This window comes from Carcharodon carcharias, chromosome 1 (assembly GCF_017639515.1).
Source record: "Carcharodon carcharias isolate sCarCar2 chromosome 1, sCarCar2.pri, whole genome shotgun sequence".
Classification (NCBI taxonomy): domain Eukaryota; kingdom Metazoa; phylum Chordata; class Chondrichthyes; order Lamniformes; family Lamnidae; genus Carcharodon; species Carcharodon carcharias.
The window spans coordinates 139,895,444-139,909,720 of record NC_054467.1 but is presented as its reverse complement, the minus strand read 5'-3'; the positions used below and the strand labels follow the sequence as shown (position 1 = coordinate 139,909,720).

General features: G+C 44.6%; 1 protein-coding gene across 1 annotated transcript in view; it reads right to left on the bottom strand.

The window, feature by feature from the left end:
- Positions 1 to 521: 521 nt before the first annotated feature.
- Positions 522 to 14,277, bottom strand: part of LOC121275380 (putative methyltransferase NSUN7) — a 156,981-nt gene continuing 143,225 nt past the window's right edge. The window contains exons 11-12 of the mRNA XM_041182918.1: positions 4,457 to 5,051; positions 522 to 601 (exon numbers count right to left, since the gene is read on the bottom strand). Coding sequence (XP_041038852.1) covers positions 522 to 601; positions 4,457 to 5,051 — 675 coding nt within the window. The remainder of the gene's footprint in view (positions 602 to 4,456; positions 5,052 to 14,277) is intronic.

Here is a 14,277-nt window from a genome sequence, read left to right as displayed (position 1 = left end):
TTTTAAAAGAAACAATTACTGAGCTTTTTGGCTCTGATAAGGTGCATTTAAGGACCATCTTCAGTCAGCATGAAACAGCATTTGTAAGGTGTTTATTGTAGGAAATTAGGTGCGCAGCCTGTAATTTTCCAATCAATAAACTAATGGGCAGAAAATCATGAGGTGCAAATTCCCACTTTGGAGGTGAGAGAGCATGGAACTAAACTTTTTGTGTGAAGAACTTTCTGATATTGATCCTGAAATAGTTGTTAGTTTGAAGTTCTAACTCTCAATTCTACTGGTCCTAACTTAAAGATGCTCGGCTCTTTCCAATTCCAATACATTCACTTGGAGCTTTATTGAAAACTGGCAGATCTCTTTAACTGCCCATTAATTTCACTATGGAACTATAGGTAATGTTCTACCAAAACCTATCTTCATTCTCTATTGACAAGTCTATATGCTTAGTGTTTGGAAATATTTGATGCACACAGACAATCCTGACTTCAAATCTTTTAATGAGCACAGAGAATATCCTGCCTTCAAGCCCTTTTTGATGAGCATACAGTACATTCTGTCTTCAAGTCTTGCCGCTTTGTGCTTCCAGGAACAGCTTTGATATCTATAAGTTATAAATTTAATTTATTCAATTCCAAGCTGAAAAGCATTGGCAAACACTGAATAATGTGTTATATTGTGATGCAGAATCCATTTGTGGCATCTCATTTTACTGCAGAAGTTGGTTGTGTTAAAACTTTTATAGAAATAAAAACTACAAAAGAAGGGTACATTTGTTACAATTTAATTGTAATTGGAACATTGTACAGCAAATACATAAATAAGTACAAACCTATTCGAACTACAAGATGAACAAAGAATGTGCAATAACACTAAAATATTAAAGAGATTATTGGCAGAATTCTATTCATTGTATGTGCTACATAATGGCACAATGTGTGGATCATACTTTTCCTTGCATTGAAGAGAATAAGTTAATTCCTCAAATCACTGGCAACAGCATGGAGTCTTCATTATAACACCATTTTGTACAGCATCTAAGTGATTTGAAAAAATCAATTTGAGATTGCACTGGCTATGCCTTGGAGGCACTCACATGACAGAATATACCACCCTCTTGTAATAAATTCTTCATTTATAGAAAAAAAAGCAATGGCCAGAAATGTACATTTGTTCTCAATGAGGCAGGGGTCATATCTAAATTTTCATAAAATATATGCATTAAATGCTTTAAAAATAACACAGATGTTTGGGGGATGGAATGGCTTGCCATCCTCTTTGGGTACTCATTTAAATAATAATGTGAGGGCATGATTGTGTCGGAAGTGCATGCAAATGCCAATTTGTGAATGGACACAGTGCTTTCAAATTGGAGCAGCTAACAAACTCATTATTTTATGCCAGACCAGAATTGACCTGAGTGCTAAAAATGCAACTATAGAAAAGAAATAGAATTCTGCCTTACACTTACGGTAAAATAGCTCTGTCATGGTGCATACCATCAAAGTATACAGAAAACTTGACAATTTTTAATAAATGAGAACATTTGAATAGAAAATATTCAACCACTCAAGCTAATTTAAACGTTCCCCAAGATTGCTCCCCATTACAGTATTATAATACTATAGTGATTCATATTGATATTACTGAATGTAATTTGAAGATTGAAATTTGTATTAATAGACCAATTTAATTTTAATGACATTTCACATGCCATTTCTATCAGCAAATTCTATCTTAAAAGTAAATAATGGCAATTTTGTCTTCTGCAATTTTTGAATACTTTTGTTATTCTAGACAGTAGTGGCAATGTCTCTCTTCTCTATCTGTTTTCCTGTACCCACCACAAGCTACATTGATCTACAATGCACTTATTCAGGAAAGGAGTAACAATGTTTAAACTATTAATGCCCCCATTTTATTTATACAGTAATTTGATCGGTAGTTTTTCAGTTAAATGTAAGATTTACTATTATTAAATTTTCTAACAGCAGGCGTAAATGTACATGCAATAGTTGGTGTATGTGCTAAACCCCAGTAATTTGAAGCTATTCGCATGTAACTGTGAGAATTTAAACAAAAAGTCTGCAAAATTCTTGATTAGCTACACTCCAGATACTATTGTAGATCAGCCAGCCAACAAACAAAATTGTATATGTTAGTCCGCTTAAACAAATTCAGGCCAGAACCACACAAAATAAAGGCCCAATCTCCAGGACACCCATTAAAGTTCCTTCCTCTTACAATCACATTGTGGCTTAACCATTCAGCACAATATTAAGTTAAAGTCTTGATGACATAATTTCTTTCAAAAATAATAAAAGTATTGTTGATTTTCAATCTTAGAATAGACAGATTAAATACTATTATAATTGATACTTCATTCAGTTTCTTTACTAGTAATACATAGTTTAACTTTATTTTTTCTTGGAAGTAGACATTGGAAGGTTGATTAGAGAAACAAAGTGGGAGATTATTAGTTTGTCAGCTGGGAAAGAAATTAAGCAAAACATATTTCAGGGGTGATTCATGCAGACATTGTAAACCTTGGACCTATCAACCATAAAACTAACTCAGAAAAAAGGCCCAACTAGTGAAGCTGAAAATGGAGATAGAGAGAAGGCCAAACAGTTTTAGTTTTACATGGTTATGGAGGATTCAGTGACTGCCCTCCCCACCCACCGCAAATAAATGTGGCTATTAAGGCTCAGAAATAAGGCAGGATCCTTGATGTACCAGTCTGCAGCTACTATTTTATTTGACCTTCACAGAATCATCCTGAGATGTTCCAGCTACAGGCAAACATCTCTATTTGAAACAGGATTCAAGCATGCAAAAGGAAGATTATTATTAGAAGAGTTAATACACACAGGATGGTATAGGATGCTTTTCAGCAAACATGCTGGGGAGTTGATAGATATTAAATATGCGGTGGGTAAAGACAGCCCTCAAATGGCTGTCATGTAGAGAATACAAAATAAAAAGTAGATTACTTGATCAAATGATGATAAATTAACACTTTGTTGAAAGAATTACAGTTGATATCAATCACCGAATGGGATTTTTGATATAGACATACTACATCTAAGATTTTCTCATGTAATATATTACACCAAGTTTGCAAAGTGGGAGGAAACCCTTAAATCACCGCAAGCACCAACAGCGTCCATTCAGACACTTTCCCTTTTGAACAGCTGATGTTGCAACAAAATCTACTTTTCGCTTTTTATTTGTTCCTACCACCCTTCCCCAGGCTTCAAAGTAGAAAAAAAATTAAGATAGAAGGGACTGGAAGCATCTAATTTGCTGACAACATAGTGCTGCTACTGCGGAACTCAAAATTTAATGCACCCAGTGGCCTCAATCTTACTATATTCAGGCTGCAAAATAAAAGCCTAAGCTACTCAGTATCAGAGATTAGGTAGATATACAACAAGGACCTTATTTAGAAAACAAAGAACATTACATACCCCTTTATTTTCCTAAATCTATGTAAAGCAGTCATCTACAGGATGTTATAGGATGTTTTCATCTTTGAGGCTCTACTGTGTGATTAATCACAATATGGGTGTAAAAACAAATGAAGGTAATTCAATCACCCCACTTTTGGTATAATGATTAATATTCAATGAATACAGGCACATACCCTTTCTTCTGGGTTAAAGCTTCCTCATTAGAGTGGCTAATTCTGTGCTTTGTATTCAGGGTAGGAAGTTGCTAAGCAAAGTTTTTCATTTTTAAATACTTTATTTTTGTTTCGTACCTAGTACATAGCTCTTGAACTAGTTCTTCTCAAACTTCTTATTAAGGTCAAGAATTATTAGGGTTACATGCTCTCCCCGTGTTTGGTTCGTCAGTGTTAAAAAAACAACAAAGTGGCCTGGCATAACCGAGAAAGGAAAGGTTGTGTGGTTTTGACTTAAATTAGTTTGATCGAACAGAGTCATTATGATTTTCTTGGACTGGCTTGCCTATCTCCTGATAATATATAGAATATAGTTTCATTTCAAAAAGGAAAACAGCTAGAAAGAGAACAAGTGCTGCCAAAATTACCTTTTCAAAAGGTTCTTTCTGGGGTTTAGGATTTCACTATATTTTGGCTAGTAAGGACACTCATGTAATTGTTCTAGCCTTCCTTCTCTTGGCAAATCTTTGCTGTTACAATGCATGTCTGGTAAATGATTGTGTGTATGCTTAAATTTTAAGATTACTGACTATACATTATTTTCTGATTCTTTTATTGCCATCAGCTAACCCATAGATTATGCTACTTGTCCAGCAATGAGTTCATAGACAGTACAATATACTTCAAACATGTACACTGAAATATTTTTAAAACAATTATATAAAACATCAAAGCAATACACATTAAAGACGCAATTCAAATTTCAGAGTATTTTCTATGGTCAGCTTTTACCTCAGAGCCAAGGACGTGGTTGCCTGCGCGGAATAGACATACCTGTATCTCTTTGTTTTTTCACACCAAGTGAAGTCACAAATGCATTACGTGAATAAGGGAATGCTGGTTGACTAGTTAATCCATGGTACTGGAAGAGGTAGGGTTGATTATAACCATGGTTTTGAACCCCAGATGAATTGAGGTATCGTATTGTAACTGGAGGAAGCAACATCTCTACTGGCTTTAAAACCAATTTCATCTCTTGTTGTGTTCCAGTTGAACTTCCTTTCCTACTAGCAATCCTTCCCACTGAAGAAACATTGCTAATATTTCTCTTTACTCTATTGGGTAAGGTAGGAATAGGCACGCGTTGTGGTAATTTGGTACTTGACCCGGTTGTACTGGCATCACTTCTAGATAATTGCTGGGAAGCTGCGGAATTTCCATTAACTGTAGCTGATTTCTGTTCATTTAAAAACTCAGTGATTCTGGACTGGGCCCCACTGAAAGACCCCATTTTTGGTGTAAAGACTTTGCTTTTCTTTCGCTTTTCTTCCTTTTTTCGAATTCTAGGTGCCTCAACTCCTTCTAGTAGTCCCTTTGCTGCAGCTCGAGCCAAAACATCCTTTACAGATACTGCTCCTGATGGATCTCGCTTTAAATTAAGAAAATTACACAGATCAGAAACCTATTGATAAAATTAGTTGCTGGCAATTTTCATAAACAAACACAATGGCCTGGATGGTTTTCCAAGAGTGCAGCAATTAAGAACTTAGGATATCTAAATTATTTGGACATATAATCACTGTAGTTTCTTGTGTCAAAAATCTGGAATTCCCACGATCAACATGATAGGAGCACCATTGGAATAAACACCGTAGAATGGTTTCAAGAGAAGATCCACACTCATCTTAGAGTGACTAGAAATGAACAATAAATTTGGCCTGCCATTGTCAATTATATCCCAAGTTTGCTCGAACAAACGCTCCACTGATTAGAGTCATACCTAGCACAAAGAAAGGTCGTTGTGGTTGTAGGAGGCAAATCATTTCAGCTTCAGGACATGGTTGTAGGAGTTCTTCATGGTTCAACCATCTTCAGCTGTTTCATCAATGACTTCCCCTCCATCATAAGTTTAGAAGTAGAGATGTTCACTGATGATTATAGGGTATTCAATACCATTCATGACTCTTCAGATACTGAAGCAGTCCATGTCTATCTGCAGCAAGATGGGGACAATGTTCAGCCTTGTGCTGATAGGTGGTAAGTAACATTCATGCCACACAAGTGCCAGGCAATGACCATCTCCAACAAGAGAGAGTTTAACAATTTCCCCTTTGCATTCAACAGCATTACCATCACTGAATTCTCCACTATCAACATCCAGGGATGGTTACCATTGACCAGCCATATAAATGGACTGGCCATATAAACATTGTGGCTACACAAACAGGTCAGAGGCTGGGGTTCTACTGTGAGAAGCTCACCTCCTGACACTCCAATGCTTGTCCACCATTTAAACGTCAGGAATGTAATGGTATATTCTCCACTTGTCTGGATTATTGTGGCTCCAACAACCACTCAAGGAGTTTGAAACCATAAAGCAGTTCAATTGATCAGCACTTCATCCATCATTCACTCCATCCATCATTCACTCCCCACACCACGGGCGCACAGCAGCAGCAGTGTATATCATCTACAAGATGCAATGCATCAACTCACCAAGGTTCCATCCAAATCAACCTCTACCACCTAGAAGAACGGCAGACACATGGGGACACTGCCACCTGCAAACCCCACATTACCCTGGCCTGAAACTATGGGCGGGATTTTCCAGAATTGCACTAAGTGCAGTATTAAGCAGGTAAAATGGAATCCTACCTGCTGATGAAAATGGCGGGTTTTCACGCCGTATCATCCTGAACCTGCTTCATTATTTATTCATTTCCAAAAAACATGCTGTTTCCATGGTGAGTGGGCTCTCATTCGCCCGCCTGCCCGCCATCACCCCGCTATTGAAAGGCAACTGCAAAGCGCTCATCACCACCAGATCACCACCGCTGCCCAGGAGGTGTAGCCAGCAAAGGAAAAAAGGCTGCAGTACCCGCTTCAATGATGGTTTCCTTGAGCGACTGCTGGATGCTGTGGTGGCCCACCGGGATGTGCTCTACACCAGCTCTGGCCGCAGGATGGGCAGCAATGTCACTAACCCAGCTTGGGAGGCAGTGGCAGCGGTGGACAGTGCAAATGCCCTGCAGAGGAGGACAGCCACCCAGTGCCGCAAAAAGATGAATGACCTTCTCTGTTCCGCCAGGGTAAGTCACTCTTTTCATCACTCCCAACTCTCGCACTCACAAACCCATCACACATCCACAGGGCCCTCACTCACTGACAGTGCAAGGGACATCACCATTCACCTCTCACACACACCGTCATTGTCCTCATCCCGCTCACAACTCACGCAGGCCAGGCATACTTATCATCTGGCCCAGCAGGCATCATGATACGCTCTCCCCATCTCTATCCAGGCAAACTGGGTCACAACAGGAGGGAAAGGTCACAGACAGGTAGAGGGATGCTGGAGATCAAATTTCTGACGGAATTCGAAAACAGAGCCATTCAGCTGGCCAGCGATGACCGGGACCAGTCATGTGCTGAAGGTTGAGGTCGGCGCTGCTCTACCAAGTGAGGATCCAGCAGTGCAACATTCATCAGACAACCATGCCATGAGTGACGTGTCCTCTTTCACAGGCCACTGCCACGCACTAATTACCTCCCCTCGCTTTCGCAGGCACATCTGCCAAAGAGCCAACAGAGCCCATGAGCCAGAGCCTCCAATCAAGCCCCGAGGAAACCTCTGAAGAGGAACCTGAAGGTGCCCTCCCTGGAGACCTGTCACAGCGCTCACCCACACCCTCCACCAGTGCAGAGTCACACACTTTGGTGGGACCTAGCTTTAGAGTAGCCTCGGGATCACAATCTGATGAGCATATCACACTGTCTGATCCACAGCAGGTGGAGGAAGGGGCTTCCCAGGTTCCCGGCATTTGGAGGACTGCTGGAGGCCAGAACTTTGCTAAGCCTCTAGGCTCGGTCATGTCACAGTTCCTGGAGCTGCAAAGGCAAGCTAGGGAACATTTGGAAGGGATGTCTGCTGCACTCCTCAGATTGCAGGGCACGGTGGAGGAATCAGTCCGCCTTCAGTCTGAGGTGATAGTGCCACCATTGCAACGCACCGAGGCCAACACTGGCAGGAGGGTGGCCGCCATGGAGACCTTGGTCCTGGACATCACTGCTGCATGGGCTTAACTCCATTGCTGATGCCATAGCTGGCCTCCAACACTGTGTACGCGAGAGGGGTGCTGGACAGCTCAATCTCGCTCCAGCTACCCTTCCGCTCACAGAGTCAGCCAGGGGCCCTCCGGCATCCATAGGGAAGAGGATGAGCAGGTGCACGCTCAGGGGCCATCCACCCAGGTGACTTTGGGAGTGACCTGCCCATCTGAGTCCCCTCTTCCTGTGACCTCAGCAGCTCCAGTTCTGCAGGCTGAGGAGGGTGTCACTGCCACACTGCAGGACCCTGAAAGCAGGCCAGGGCCCTCCAAGTCTTGGCCTCCAGAGGACACCCGCCAAAGTCATCACAGACAGGGTGTCACAGTCAGCAGGCTGCCTCCACCTCCGCTGTGGATGTCCAGGCAGCACCAAGATGTGGTGGCAGGGTTAGGAAAGTTAGGTAAAAGTAGTTGCACAGCCTAGCTGCGGGTGTTGATCACTTGTACGTATAGTTCACTATTGTCAATAAACTCCTAAGAATGTCACCCTGCCTTGGCTTGTTGTTCTGATGAGCAGTGTTCTTGTCACCCAGATGTGAAACCTTTCTGCACAAAATAAAAGTCTCAGTCCTGGGCCTCTTCCTTGTGTCCAGTGCAACCTTTAAGACCACAGTGATGGCCCAGCCTCTGTCTCCCCGGAAACATTACTGATGCCTGCACTTTAATGGTGCTGATCATTGCTGCCAGGATGTAGTGGGCAGGCACCACAGAGTTCTCTCATTCTCTCTGTGAGCTCTCAGCACCTTTAAGGTGAGGCTGGAATCCATCACACCAGCATCTGCGACCAGAGATGCTGTGCACCAGCTCCTGAAGGGCTGAGGTGCTGAAGGCGAACACAGCATCAGATGCGTCTAAAGTTTCATGGCTGCGTCTCGGAGATGGGCCTGTTCATGGAGCGCAAAAGAGCTGGCTCGGCCAGACAGGAGTCAGCTGTTCTCACAGGCTATGTGAAGATCTATGGAGTGTCCTGACTGCAAGTTGTCATCATCCTCCTGTGATCGAACGACTATTAGGGTCTCCACTGCATCTCTATGACAGGAGCATTCTCACAGAGGATATTGGCACTGCAATAAGCCAGACTGGAATCAAACATTCACAACTACGATGTGAGGAACTATGGGGACACCTCACTGCATGTAATCATCATCCTCCACAAATCTGGCAGCTATGACGGCCTCCCAAATGTGCCTGCCTCGTCTAGCCAGTGCGAGAGCCTCATCCCCATCGTCGTCACCACCGAGGACTCCCTCATTCCCAATGGTGTCCTCATTGGAGGAGACGTGCAGCTCCTCCATCTCCTCCTCAGCCAGATCCTCACCCCATTGGAGCGCCAAGTTGTAAAGAACATAGCAGGCAATGACGATGCGTGACACCCTCTGCAGACTGTATTGCAGGGTTCCACCAGACTCGTCCAGGCACCAGAACCGCATCTTCAGCATCCTGATGGTCTGCTCCACCAAGTTGCGAGCTGCTGAATGAGCCTCATTATAGTGTAGCTCTGCTGCATCTGAGGCCGCTGCGTGGGTGTCATCAGCCACGGCCTCTGTGCGTAGCCCTTGTGCCCGAGGAGCCAACCCTGCAACCTCTGTGGACCCTGGAAGACTGCAGGGATCTGTGAGTGACTCAGCGTGTATGCATCGTGCACACTCCCTGGAAACCATGCACACACCAGCAGGATGTGTTTCTGGGGATCACATACCAGCTGCATGTTCAGTGAGTGGAAACCATTGCGGTTGATGAAATCCACTGCGTGTAGCAATGGAGACCTGAGCGCTACATGAGTGCAGTCAATCACACGCTGCACCTGTGGGAATCCTGAGCTCAGGGCGTATCCAATGGCCCTTGCATCCTGGCTGCCCATGTCCCAGACAAAATGCACAAAGTTGTGTGCCATGGAGAAGATGGCATCCGTGACCTCATGGATGCATTTGTGGGTGGCGGATTGTGAAATCCTACAGAGGTCACCTGTGGAGCCCTGAAAGGAGCCACTGGAATAGAAATTGAGCACCATGGTCGCTTTCACAGCCACTTGCAGTGGATGCCCTTCCCGTCCCCTTGGCACCAGGTCCTGCAGTAAGTGGCAGATGTGAGCCACCAGATCCCTACACATGTGCAGTCATCGGCAACACTGGTTCTTGGTCACCTACAGGAATGGCAGGTGGTGTCTATCGACCCTGGGTGTTGCAAGGCACTGACCAGCCATAGCTCGCTGTCGCTCCTGGGCAGTGTGTGTGGGAGCCCCTGCTGCCCCTTCTTCATGAGGTTACTGCTCCTGCCTTTGCACGGCCAGGAGCCTCAGTCACTCTCTTCTCAGTCTTCTTTGCTCTATGTAGGCCATCAGGCATACAGCTAGGTCACCAGGATCCATGATCCTGACGTGGTCCTCCTGCAGCATGAAAGAGAGAGAGAGACGTGGTTATCATAGCTGTACTTAGCACCTTTCCTGGCCCTGTGTGACCGCCCCTTAATGCTTCCCGGAGAGTGCTGGTCACCCGTCAGATGGCCAGAGTGCACTGCATGGCTGCCCTGTCAACCTGCGACATGGGGGAGGCTGGTCCAAACCGGAATGCTGAGATTGCAAGGGGCTATGAGCGCCTCCAGCAGTGACTGCTACATGGCCAGTGTTGGCGAGGCGATTGTATAACATATGCAGTCCAACTGCTCTGTGGCCCAATAAAGTGGTGGTGGTCTCAGAGTCTGTCCTGGAGGGGTTGGGGTTAAAGTATGGAGCCCTTGGTGGCCCTTTGGTGCCACCACATTGCTTGCATGGGTGGGCAGGCTAGGAGGACTGACTTCAATCACATCACTGTGGCTGTGCCTGACCTGTCTCAGTTGCAGAGGCATGGTCAGTTTATACAGGTGTCCCTAATGCATGGCCACTTCCCTCGCTTACCCTGCCCCCCCGCACCTTGATTGTCTTTGAGCAGGATGCAGCGGCAGGGCAGCACTTGACCCCTCACTGCCCCCACCCACGCAACAGTCATCTCTGAGGCTGGCCAGCACTTGCCCCTGGACACAACCCCCCCCTCCCCCACAGTTGTCTCAAAGTTGGCCAGCACTTAGCCTGGACACCCCACCTCCTCAGCAGTTGCCTCTGAGGATGGCCAACACTTGCCCCCGGATACTCCCTTCCCCACTCCTCCCACACCCCTCAGCAGTTGTCTCCGGGGCAGGCATCATTTGCCCCCAGCCCCCCTGAGGGCTGTAAACAACAGGCGAGCTATGAAAAACACTGCTGCTCACCTCAGTTCCTCCAGAGTGAAGGCCACCAAGTGCACGTTGCCTGCATGCTGTTGTGAAACTTGCTGGCATGCTTTCCTGCCGACATGGATGGATGATATGTTGGGGTTCCAAAAGCCTGGCGGGGTGGCCTTTTAATTATATGCTGATGTATTACAATTAGCTGCCCGCTGACTGATGGCGGGAAACGCAGCCCGCCATTGACGGCTGAGCGGACGATCGCAACCTGCCTTCACGTTGTCGTGAAGTAGGTCACACCATATCACGCCCACCCCCAGCGGGCTTGGAAAATTCTGCCCATTATCTCTGTCCCTTTACTGTCTCCAGGTCAATTCCTGACACATTCTTCCTAACAGCACTCTTGGGTATACCTACAACACATAGACAGCGCCTCACCACCACCTTTTCACAGCAATTAAGGATGTGCAACAAATGCAGGCCTCACCAGTGGCACACACATTCCAAGAACAAATATAGAAAACAAAACTTATTTAACAGTGAGAAAGCTATACTGAGCACATATGTTTCCAAACTACCTGTTTCCCCCAAACTAATTGAAAAGAAATAAAAATATAGAACCGGGGACAAAATAATGTGCAATCAGTGTGTAATGTGGAATTTTCTGTCCTCCTTTTCTTTCTCTAAGCTGAGCCTTTAGATTGGTGCTGCCTCTTCCTGCGTGCCTGACTAAGTGTTAATGGTCACTATTCAAACTTCAAAGTAAGAGACCGGTGAACGGTGCCTATGTTTAATTTGAACACCAACTGTTACCAGGCAGGCTGATAACTTTCTCCATGGTAATAAGATCAGAAGAAATCGGAGCAGGAGAAGGCCATTTGTCCCATCGAGCCTGCTCCTCAATTCAATAAGACTCTGATCTGATTTTGGCCTTAACTACGCTTTCCTGCCTGTGCCCCCTAACCCTTGACTCTCTTGTCAATCAAAAATCTGTCTAACTCAGCCCTGAATATATTCACTGCTTGCCATGCAAGAGAATTTCAAACACTAACAACCCTTTGAGAGAAAAAAATTCTCATCTCCATCTTAAATAGGAGACCCTTTATTTGTAAACTGTATCCCCTAGTTCTAGATTCTCCTACAAAAGGAAACATCCGCTCAGCATGCACCCTCTCAAGCCCCGTTAGAATCTTTTATCCTTCAATAAGATTACCTCTCATCCTTCTAAACTCCAATGCGTTTGGACCCAATCTGCTCAACTGTTCCTCATAAGACAACCCCTTCATCCCAGGAATCAATCCAGTGAGCCTTCTTTGAACTGCTTCCAATGCAAATATATCCAGCCTTGAGTAAGGAGATCAGGTGGAGCAAGTGAGGCTGATTATCAAATCTCAAAAAAAGCAGCAGCAGCATTGAGACTTTGCCCTGAGCCTGCGAAAATGAACAGTTTTGGCAGTCAAGAACTCGACCTGACAGTGTTTTATGTGGTCCAGCCAGATCTCGCAGTGGATGGCTAAACCAGTCGTTTGCCATATCTATTCCATGTCTCTTGAACTTAAAGGAGCAGAGATAGGGACCCAGACAGGGTGAACATCAAGGGTGAGAGACAGTAATGCTCCTAATGGGAACTGGAGTATCAATGGTGAAAGTCAGGGCATGGTTGAGTAGATTGGTAGATCGGGTGGAGATTTATACTAGGAAGTGATCAGTAATGGCCAGTTCTGTGTTTGGCATGATGGATGTAGTGAGGCCATGTGAGAGAGTAAGTTCAAGGGGTTGACTGTGAATATGTATTGGGTAGTTTATATGAAGGGAGAGATTAAGAGAGGATAGGAGGGCAGTGAATCCAGTGGGGAGAGAATATGATGAATTGAGTTGGAGGTTGAAATCACTGAAGGTGAGAAGTTATTTGATGTAGGAGCTCGAAGTACAACAGGTTGTAAAAGCTTGATAGATTTTAAGGAGCATCTTAAAGGAGAAATAAATAGTTGGTGCGACAGGAAGTTCAGGGAATGAATTCCAGAGCTTAGGGCCTAGAAAGTTGAAGGTACAGCTACTAATGGTGGAGCCACTAGAGAATGCACAGGCAGCAGGAGTTGAAAAAGCGCAGAGTTGTTGTAGGACTGTAGTAGGAAGATAGAGATAGGAAGAAGCAAGGCCTTGGAAAGATTTACACATGAGCAGGGCAATTTTAAAATTATGGTGCTGCTGGACTGGGAGTCACTATGTCTGCGAGAACAGATGTGATCGGTGAATGGATTTTAGTGCATGTTAGGATACTGACATGTATTGGATGAGCTCAAGCTTATAGAATGCTGAGGATGGGAATCTAGCCAGGAATCCATTGCAATAGTCAAATCTAAAAGTAACAGAAGCATGGAAAAGGTGAGGCAGAGACGAGTGATATTATGGAGATATTAGGGTGGTGGTCTTGGTGATGATGAGGACAGGGGTTTGGAACCTCAGCTGAGAATCATGAGGACACTGAGGTCTCAGACAATGGCCAAGGAGTGAGGTGGGATTGGTGGCTCGGAAATGATTCAGGACTGAATATTGCACAAACAGTTTGACAGCATAGAGGTAATGAGGTAGTTTCGAAAGACGATCCTGCAGAGCTGGACGTCAGCAACATTCATGTGGGATCTGACTTGTTTTCAGATGATGTTGCCAAGGAGCAGCTTATAGGTGAGAAATAGGACAGAATCAAGATAGATTCATCAGGGAACTCCAGAGGTTATTCCAGTTGTACCCAGAGAACCTCCTGCAATAACTTATCTACCATTACATAGTGTTGTGAAGGCAAAGGCTGCACATAGTTCGGGAATGATGAGGGGATAGTGGCAGATGAAGTTCAATGCAGAGAAGTATGAGGTGATTCATTCTGGCAGGAAGAATATGGTGAGACAGTATAAAATAAAGGGAGAAACTCTAAAGGAGGTCCAGAAACAGAAGGACCTCGGTGTATATGTACAGATGTCATTGAAGATGACAGGGCATGTTGAAAGAGCAGTTAATAAAGCATACGGTATCTTAAGTTTTATTAATAGGGGCATTGAGTACAGGAGTAAGGAGGTCATGTTGAATTTGTATAACATACTAGTTAGGCCTCATCTGGAGTGCTGCGTCCAGTTTTGGGCACCATACTTGAGGAAGGATGTGAAGGCACTGGTACAGAGGAGATTCACAAGAATGGTTCCAGGGATACAGAACTGTAGCTAGGGAGATACCTTGGAGAGGTTGGGACTGTTTTCCTTGGAGAAAAGAGGGCTGGGAGGAGACTTGATAGAGGTATGGACCGGGTAAATAGTGAGAAGCTGTTCCCACTCAGAGGAACTAGAGGGCACAGATTCA